At 38.0% G+C, this 9,467-nt stretch overlaps 3 protein-coding genes across 3 annotated transcripts; 2 read left to right on the top strand and 1 right to left on the bottom strand.

Annotated features, from left to right (window-relative positions):
* Window positions 1-3,677: 3,677 nt before the first annotated feature.
* Window positions 3,678-4,220, top strand: LOC111451354 (histone H4). The gene has a single exon (XM_023091738.1). The coding sequence runs from the start codon at window positions 3,739-3,741 to the stop codon at window positions 4,048-4,050; it is 312 nt and encodes a 103-aa protein (XP_022947506.1). The 5' UTR covers window positions 3,678-3,738; the 3' UTR covers window positions 4,051-4,220.
* A 3,223-nt stretch (window positions 4,221-7,443) lies between these two features.
* Window positions 7,444-8,053, top strand: LOC111451353 (histone H4). Its single transcript, XM_023091737.1, has one exon. The coding sequence runs from the start codon at window positions 7,509-7,511 to the stop codon at window positions 7,818-7,820; it is 312 nt and encodes a 103-aa protein (XP_022947505.1). The 5' UTR covers window positions 7,444-7,508; the 3' UTR covers window positions 7,821-8,053.
* A 4-nt stretch (window positions 8,054-8,057) lies between these two features.
* On the bottom strand, window positions 8,058-9,327 carry LOC111451347 (17.8 kDa class I heat shock protein-like). Its single transcript, XM_023091730.1, has 2 exons — window positions 8,266-9,327; window positions 8,058-8,230 (listed from the first exon to the last, which is right to left on the bottom strand). Exons 1-2 carry the CDS (start codon window positions 8,736-8,738, stop codon window positions 8,218-8,220), a joined length of 486 nt encoding a protein of 161 aa, XP_022947498.1. The 5' UTR covers window positions 8,739-9,327; the 3' UTR covers window positions 8,058-8,217.
* Window positions 9,328-9,467: the final 140 nt, after the last annotated feature.

Genomic DNA, 9,467 nt, shown 5'->3' with positions numbered 1-9,467 from the left:
TCTTGAAATTCTAAAAATGCAAACCAATCAAAGACGGTCTATTTTTTTACGGATATTTTCATTACTGGGAAGACAAGAGTGAAAGACAACTTGGGTGTTATTGACCTACCGTAAAGACAAGTTAAAGACAAGTTGGATGTGATTGACATACACTCTCTAACTTGAGGGGGAGTGTTGAGATATATTATTTATGGAATATATCTTAGATATTATATCTTAATATTCTCCCATTTATGAATTGATTTACAGTATATTTTATTTTATTCTCAGTATTTAATTATTTTATATTTTCCATTTGTATTCTTGTATCCTATTTAAAAGATATCAATATCAATGATAATATAGACCTTCCCAATTCTATTTTCTATCTCATTCTTAATAGTTGAGGATGGGTGATTCAGAAAGTATTGATAAGTATTCTGGAAAACTCACCATTATTGTCAACAAATTGAGAGGCCTCGGCAATACTATGGATGATATCAAGTAGTTAAGAAACTTCTACGATCCACCTCTGCAAAGTATCTTCAAATTACCTCAACGATTGAGAAGTTCAGTGATCTCAAAACGAAATCCGTTGATGAGATTATTGGATCACTCAAGGCACATGAAGAAAGGTTGCAAGGGTTTGGAGAAAAAGATGAAACCGTTCTCCTCACTCATGCAGAATGGAAGGAACGAGAGACTGCAAAATCCTCAAAGAAAGAATGGAAGGATCAAGGCAGTTCCAGAGGAGGCAGGGGACGGGGTCACAGAAGATGGAGCGGCCGTGGGAGAAGTGACTGGCATCGAGGAGATGAAGGAGAGTCGCAAACTCAAAAGAAAAAATTTGACAAGAGTAAAATTAAATGTTTCAGGTGTCAGAAAATGGGACACTTCGCATCAAAGTGTTCCACAAAAGACGAACAACTCAATCTGATAGAGATGCAAAAGGATGAGGAGTCTTCACTGCTGATGATAGAGGCGTGTGAAATTAAAACCACACATGACAAAGAGCCTAATTTTGTGATGTTGAATGAAACTATAGTGCCGCCACCAGACAATATTGGAGCTTTAGAACGGACCATGGAGGAGAGTTTGTATCTACTGCTTTTAAAGACTATTGCGAGAATGAAGGCATGAAGAGACTTCTTACTGCACCATTTTCACCACAACAAAATGGCGTAGTAGAAAGGCGTAATCCAACAGCGGTAGAGATGGCCAGATGTATGTTAAAGAGCAAAGAGATGCCTGCAAAATTTTGGGGAGAGGCTATCAAAACTGCCGTATATATTCTGAACAGATCGCCAACAAAAGAAGTTGCAGATGGTACACCGTATCAAGCTTGGTTTGACAAGATACCAAAGGTTCATCACTTTAAAATCTTCGGGTGTCTTGCTCATGCCAAGAATACATATTCACACCTTCCTAAACTTGCTGATAGGAGTGTGAAGACAAGCTCATGCCAAGAATACATATTCACACCTTCCTAAACTTGCTGATAGGAGTGTGAAGACAATTATGTTGGGATATAAAGATGGAACCAAAGCTTACCGACTATTGGATCCACAAAAGAACAGAATTATGGTGAGCAGGGATGTTGATATGAACCAAGAGACATCATTCATACAATATACTTCAATGAAGATGTGAAGAAAATGTTGTCAAAATTATCAAAAGATGTTGCAATTCATGTCACATTGAAGAGGAATGAAGTTTGATGGTTATAAATTTTGGGTGGCTTACAATTTAGAGTTATTGTATTTTAAGACATTTTATTTACTTTAGGTTACATTTACATAATGGCTAATTATGGCCATTAAGTATGAATGTTACCACTTTTGGAATGCCTTTAATAGTTTCATTTTGAGGTTATATAAAGGCATTCCAAAAGTTGTAACATTCATACTTAATAGGCATAATTAGCTATTATGTAAATATAACCTAAAGTAAATAAAATGTCTTAAAATACAATAACTCTAAATTACTCTAAATTGAAACCCACCCAAAATTTATAACCATCAAACTTCATTCCTCTTCAATGTGACATGAATTGCAACCTCTTTTGATAATTTTGACAACATTTTCTTCACATCTTCATTGAAGTATATTGTATGAATGATGTCTCTTGGTTCATATCAGATGTGGTGTTCGAAGAGGAGAAAAAGTGGTGTTGGGAAGAAATCACAAATGGTGATGATGAACAAAGAGGAACTTTCACCGTTCAAATTTCAGAAAAGCAGAGTAGAACAAAGGAGAGGAATATTGAAAATATCGAAGTTGATCCAGACGAAAGACAAAGAAAAAATTCGTCCTCAACTTTATCAATGTCGGACAGTACCTCAAATGCATCATCGTCAAGCTCATCAACACCGAAAAAATTCACGTTTCTAGAAGATATTTATAGAGAACTGAACGAAGCAGAGGAGGAAGCAATGGACCTTTGTTTTCTTTCTATAGAGGAGCCAACCTCATATGAGGAAGCCGCTAAGAATGAAAACTGAAGGAATGTCATGATGTTTGAAATTCTCTCCATCGAAAAGAACAGAACGTGGGAACTCATAGACTTGCTGAAGAATCATAAAGCAATCGGCATCAAATGGATTTTCAAATTAAAGAAAAATTCAGATGGAGAAATCATGAAACACAAGGCGAGACTCGTGGCAAAGGGATATGCACAGCAGTTCGGTGTAGATTACAGTGAAGTATTCGCACTAGTGGCCAGGTTGGAAACAGGGAGATTAATTCTTGCCTATGCAGCCATTAAGAACTGGGAAGTACATCATATGGATGTAAAGACATCTTTTCTGAATGGCGAGTTAGAAGAGGAGGTATATGTTGTTCAACCAGAAGGGTTCGTTGACAAAAAAAATCCAAACATGGTGTTAAAACTACGTAAAGCCTTGTATGGATTAAAATAGGCTCCGAGGGCTTGGAATTTTAAACTTGATCAATGTTTACAGTCACTTGGTTTTGTTATATGTCCACAGGAATATGCTATGTACAAGAAAATTAATGAAGTTGAAGCAATGATAACCGGCACATATGTGGATGACTTAATCATAGTCGGCTCAAACAAACAAGTTATAGCTGAGTTCAAGGAAGAGATACACCAGAAATTTGAGATGAGCGATCTTGGACTTTTGAGCTATTACTTGGGTATTGAGGTATGACAAAGCAGTGAATCAATCATTTTATGTCGGGCTGGATATCATACAAATGCACCATAAAGAGCAATAGTTTACTAAATTCATTTTAATTTTAGTTAGGTACTTAGGTTATAAAATTGTAAAGGTTAAATTATAAAATATACTCTCCCTTGAACCTTTATTATTTTAAATTTTAAAATAAAAAATTTCACTTTTCTTTTATAAACATTTTAAAACTATTATTTAAACAAAAAATTATTAAAGACTGATTTTTTTACCAAAACTGTAATTGTAAATTAAAATTCGACTTTCACCAAAATTTGTGCCTTCCCGCTGCCCGGATCAAGGAATTTCCCGTTGCCCGCCAACCTTGAAAAGAATAAAACACAAATTTACATTTCCAAAGCACAATCCCGAGAGGTTTCACGCAGATCGATCTTGGCAACCGTCGATCTACAAAAGATCCAACGGGCGAAAGTATTCCCAGCTTAGCTCCAAAATTTGGCCTCGAATTTGCACTTCCATAAATACCCGGAATCGGTACCATTCATACATCATATTCAAAACTTCTAACCGACTCAGTTCTGTTCGTTCTCGAAAGTTCTCTGTGAAAATGTCTGGACGTGGTAAGGGAGGCAAGGGATTGGGAAAGGGAGGAGCAAAGCGTCACAGGAAGGTTTTGAGAGATAATATCCAGGGCATTACTAAGCCTGCAATTCGCCGTTTGGCTCGTAGAGGAGGCGTCAAGCGTATCAGTGGATTGATCTATGAAGAAACCAGAGGTGTTTTGAAGATCTTCTTGGAGAATGTGATTCGCGATGCTGTGACCTACACCGAGCACGCCAGGAGGAAGACGGTGACCGCCATGGATGTGGTTTATGCCTTGAAAAGGCAAGGAAGGACTTTATATGGTTTCGGAGGTTAGATTTAGGGTTTAATTTGTAGAATGACTGTAGATCATTTCTTTTGATCTAGTATCTCGTAGGCGCGCTTATAGGTTTTTCTGTAATTTAATTCCTCACTAGTCGGGAAGCAATGAAATGTTTACGCTATTGAAGAGATGTTCTATAAAAAATTTCGAGTTGGCTTCATCCATTTCCTCATTTTATTGACATTTAGCTCATTTCTTCGAATTAACGCTTTCTAGTTTACGATCTAACCTCCTTGAATTTCGTGGAATGCTCGTATCCGTATGCAGATTCCAGATATGCATCATATGTAATCCGTTTTGTCATTAATTTTAACTATTAGTTTATGTGGAAGTTGAATATCTTTTGATGCATTGGTTGAATGGGACATCTATTCGTCTGATCCAATGTTGTAAGCTTCAAATTTCCTCATCCTTTCTCTGAATGATTGTTGTTAGACTCAGAACCTGAAACTCTTAACCAGTTTATGTTTATGAAACTTTCATAGAAAATCAAGAAAAGCAGTTTAGGTGAAAAGCTATATTAGGGTGCCTCCAGTCTTCAAAGCTCTCCCGGGACTGTCTTTTTCGTTGGTTGAAGATGACAATTTCCTATAGTAAAGCTGCCCTGCATGCTGCTGTGCTTTTCATGGAGAAAAGTTTGAAAGCTCAGTTACCAGGTAACTTCTACATATTTATGTATGGATGGATTTCATTGTTGTTTTGCTGTTTGTTTCTATGGTGCGTTTGAATAGTCTCCTTATTTGTGAAATCATGAAAGATTCTGATTTTGTTTCTTCTTTTCTAGCTTTTTACAGTCTAGTGTTCATGACCCGTTAAGTTTAGCTTCCGCTATGGTGGGTCATATGCTGCCTGTAAATCAAAACATCGGTTGTAATTCAAGTTTACATGCCTAATTGAAATGCCTGTCTGATTTGCCTTCTTCCTCAATGAACATTGTTCACAGCTTGAATGATTGATTGGCACCAGCTTCAAGTCCCTGATAAGGAACATAATTGAGAGATTGTTTTTTTTTTTTTTTTGTTTTTGTGTATTTGACCTTAACTAAGCTCACTAGCTAATATTGTTCTCTTTGGACTTTTCTTTTCGAGTATTTCTTCAAGCTTTTGAAACGATTTGCTAGAGAGAGGTTTCTACACAATTATAACCCCTCTACAATTGATGTGGGATCTTACAATCCACCCTTTGGGGGCCAACGTCCTCATTAGCACACTGCTTGGTGTCTAACTCTAATACTAATTATAATAATTCAAGCTCACCGCCAATAGATGTGATTCTCTTTGAGTTTTTTCTTTTAAGCTTCTAGTCAAAGTTTTAGAACGTGTTTGCTAGAGGTTTCCACACCCTTACGAGGAATGCTTTGCTTTCCTCTCCGATCGTTGTGGGATCTCATAACACATTAGACTCATAAGAGTTAGTCGGGCATCTTTTTTTTCAGTAAATTTTTGCTATATTCTGTACTGGGAATAGATATGAATTCATGATTCAAACCCTTTTCAGGTTCTTTATAACGACTGAAAATCCAGCTAGCTTTTTACCTTCTTAGGGTTGAAAATTTGAGGCAATTTTCTCCCAGTTCTCACCGTCCTGTTATCCTTTTTCTGTCTTGTTTTCTATGTCAAAACACTCAACCCCACTATGCATCTTGGAATATGCTCCCTACTTCCTTGACTCTGGCTTACGCCCTTCAACCCTTTGGCATGGCCGAGGAACCATAAGGATTCCCACTGTGCTCGTACTCAAAGATTAGGTTGATAAGCAGATTGTTATACCGAATATTCATAAGTGAATGTGATTGACAGGTCACAACTCGAAGTCAAAATTGAGTATGAAATAACAAGGCTTGCAAAACTCACGATTATTTTCATTCAAATGGATACTCATTGATGGTGTGACCCGGACGAGCATCAAAGTGGATGAGTAGAGTGGCAACAGCACGCATGCAAAATGGTAGCTTTTGGGAGTTCATTCACTAAGTTTGGCCTACGACAAAGTGATATGAAGCGGACGAGCAACGACGGAGTAAGGTCAGGCAACATTTACTGGTGTGTAATGTAGTCAAGTGAACGACTGATGAAATCGTGTGGAGGAGGAAGAAGAAAAGAACAAATAAGAGAGGTGGCAACAATTGGAGTGCATGGAGCTACATATTTGTGAGAGTGGCAGCGGAGCTCAACTATATTATATATTATGTATATGTATATATTTCTCGCTCTCTTGGTATCACAATTTTCATTCGTTTCATAACGATATGATTGATGTGTACTTAGATCTGATGAAATGATTATGCAATATTTACTCCTATTCATAAATAAGTTTACCAACTTAAATTTGGGTTGCCATATGATTTACCCTTTTGAAAACGAGTCTAGAGAAAGATTCAGAAAATGTTTGTTACCCTTTTGAAAACGAGTCTAGAGAAAGATTCAGAAAATGTTTGTATACTAAAAAGCAACGGTGAACAATAATATTTATGCCATAAAGCTCAGGAAGGAAGAATTAAGAGTTACATATCTCCCCCTTATAATGTATAAACATTAGAATTGGTGATGAATTATATGCTTATTGTTGGATGATGAAAATTTCACACCCGCTAATTTAGAGAATGATCGTGGGTTTATAATCAAAGAATACTCTCTCAATTGGTGTGATGCCTTTTGGGGAATTCCAAAATAAAACTATGAGAGCTTATGTTCAAAATGAATAATATCATATTATTGTGGAGAGTCGTGTTTCATTTAACGTGGTATCAGAGTCATGCCCTAAACTTAGTCGTACCAATAGATTGGTAAAGAAAAAGGAAAAAGGAGTCGAGCCTCGATTAAGGAGGAATACTCTCTCCATTTGCCATTTGAGTTCAATAATTCGCTTCAATAAATCTTACTCAATTTTAACTTTCAATTTTAACTTTATTTGAAAGTGATAGAATGTTGAAAATAATTTTGAAATTTTAATTAAAAACTCTCAACTAAAATGATCGTGTTAAAATTAATTCAAATTATATGAATTATATTAAAGTTGAATCAAAATTAGCATAAGATTTCTGTAGGTACTATACTGTAATTTATAAGTGTGACATATCATCAAATAATAAATTAATTTAATTATTTTATAGCTCTCTCGTTAATTTTTAAACAATTTTACAAAACCGCCTTAGAATTATTTTGGTGTTTTAAAATTCACAACAACAAAAAAACGGCGCGCATAAGCTTTGGGTATTTCCCGGCAATTACAAATTTCTCTTCTACCCGCCAAAAATCACATTTCAAATTCCAAATCCGCGGAAGCTTCACGTGGATCGATCTTTCTAGCCGTCGATTAGCAAACAATCCAACGAACAAAATAATTCCGCGCTCAACTTGCACTCATATAAATACTCCCCACCTATTCATCTTCATTCATTACGATCAAATTCAAATTTCCCAATCAATCCTCTTCATCAGTTCTCTCCGAAAATGTCTGGACGTGGTAAGGGAGGCAAGGGTTTGGGTAAGGGAGGAGCAAAGCGTCACAGGAAGGTCTTGAGAGATAATATTCAGGGGATTACTAAGCCTGCAATTCGCCGTTTGGCTCGTAGAGGAGGCGTCAAGCGTATCAGTGGATTGATCTATGAAGAAACCAGAGGTGTTTTGAAGATCTTCTTGGAGAATGTGATTCGCGATGCTGTGACTTACACCGAGCACGCTAGGAGGAAAACGGTGACCGCCATGGATGTGGTTTATGCTTTGAAGAGGCAGGGAAGGACTCTGTACGGTTTTGGAGGCTAGGTTTATAGATCTTGGATATTGAACTGGTTTCTCTCCGTCTTTGTTGCTATACATTTTGCCTACTTTGTTCTCTAATTTTCCGATTTTGAAACGAAGAATTGTGCTTACTGTTTCCATGATCTTCTGTTTCTCTTTTGCAACATAGATTAATTTGTTCTGTTCTGAATCTGTAGGCTACTTGGTTTAGAAATTTCCAGATACTGAGTTTTGAATGGATGTAGAACTTTTATGAGGAGAGATTGTTAGAGCTTTTATGAATTAGATATTCGTAGACGAGTAGATGTGAATTAACCGATACATTAATCAGTTCAAGTAAACTAGATATTCGTATCTTATACATCAACGACTAAATGTGCTACACTGTGTTCAGTATACGACCAGACCGATCGCTCTGTTTTTATGACCTTCCATTGTAAGGCGCTCTGTTTTCCGACTTCAGCCAGAGATGTCAATGGTCTTGATCTCCGGCTTCTTCACTTCCATCTTAGGCACCGTCACCGTCAGCACCCCATTCTCCATGCCGGCCTTTACCTCATTCACTTTTGCGTTCTCCGGCAGCCTGAATCTCCTCATGAACTTCCCACTGCTTCGTTCAATTCTATGCCATTTTTCGTTCTTCTCCTCCTCTTCTTTCCTTCTCTCTCCGCTGATCTGCAGAACTCCGCCCTCTTCAACTTCGACTTTGACCTCTTCTTTTTTGATCCCGGGAAGATCCGCCTTGAAGATGTGGGCTTCTGGGGTCTCCTTCCAGTCGATGTGGGTGTAGGCGAAAGCAGAGGTCTCACCAGCAGCAGAGGAAGGCACATTGGCCAGTGACCTTGAAAATGGGAAGCCTTCGAAAGGGTCCCAAACGTTTAAGGAGAAGGGATCGAAGGCGTTGCTCCGGCGGCCACCGAAAATGGTTGGAATCAGCGACATTGTTATTGGTGAATTAGTAGATAGAGTTGCTGAAACTGATATTTAAGATTTGATAGAATCGGAGTTTCGTTTGCTTTGCTGTGGTTTGTCGATGCTCTTCCACCTCTGGGATGAAAGGCATTTAAATAGGAAGCAACAGAACATGGCAGTGGTTTCGGGGGCTTTTCTAGTATCTTCTCCTCTTCCTTTCCTGGGTTTTCTGTAAGCTTCTACCACCTTCTCCACGGATTTCGACCCAATCCATAGTTTTATTGGGCCTCAACTATGGGCTTCTTTGGACCAACTCTACACATTAATTTCGATCCAATCCATAGTCTTATTGGGCCTCGACTATGGGCTTCGATGGACCAACTCTGCACACTAATTTCGATCCAATCCATATTATTATTGGGCCTCCGCTATGGGCTCCTTTGGACCAACTCTGAACACTAATTTCGAACCAATCCACATTATTATTGGGCCCAATTATGGGCTTCTTTGGACCAACCCTACACACTAATTTCGATCCAATCCATTCTTATTGGGCCTCAACTATGGGCTTCTTTGGACCAACTGCGTGGACCAGGCCTAACACCACCGCACGACTCCAGCCAATTCGACCGATTTAAAGTATTTTTTTATTGAGTCGAAATCAAATAGACAAGTTGGAAGTTAGGCCATAGAAATGGCACAATTGATTATCGCCGTCACCACCATGCAATCACATGTGCCTTCACACAAGTGGGGCTC

Source organism: Cucurbita moschata, unplaced genomic scaffold, assembly GCF_002738365.1.
Source record: "Cucurbita moschata cultivar Rifu unplaced genomic scaffold, Cmos_1.0 Cmo_Scf00013, whole genome shotgun sequence".
Taxonomy (NCBI): domain Eukaryota; kingdom Viridiplantae; phylum Streptophyta; class Magnoliopsida; order Cucurbitales; family Cucurbitaceae; genus Cucurbita; species Cucurbita moschata.
The sequence above is the reverse complement of the archived record's forward strand: the minus strand, read 5'-3'. Positions and strand labels throughout refer to the sequence as shown.

Excerpts from the sequence above, each read along its gene's own strand:
- LOC111451354 (XM_023091738.1), top strand. The coding sequence starts at position 3,739 with ATGTCTGGACGTGGTAAGGGAGGCAAGGGATTGGGAAAGGGAGGAGCA.
- LOC111451353 (XM_023091737.1), top strand. The coding sequence starts at position 7,509 with ATGTCTGGACGTGGTAAGGGAGGCAAGGGTTTGGGTAAGGGAGGAGCA.
- LOC111451347 (XM_023091730.1), bottom strand. The coding sequence starts at position 8,738 with ATGTCGCTGATTCCAACCATTTTCGGTGGCCGCCGGAGCAACGCCTTC.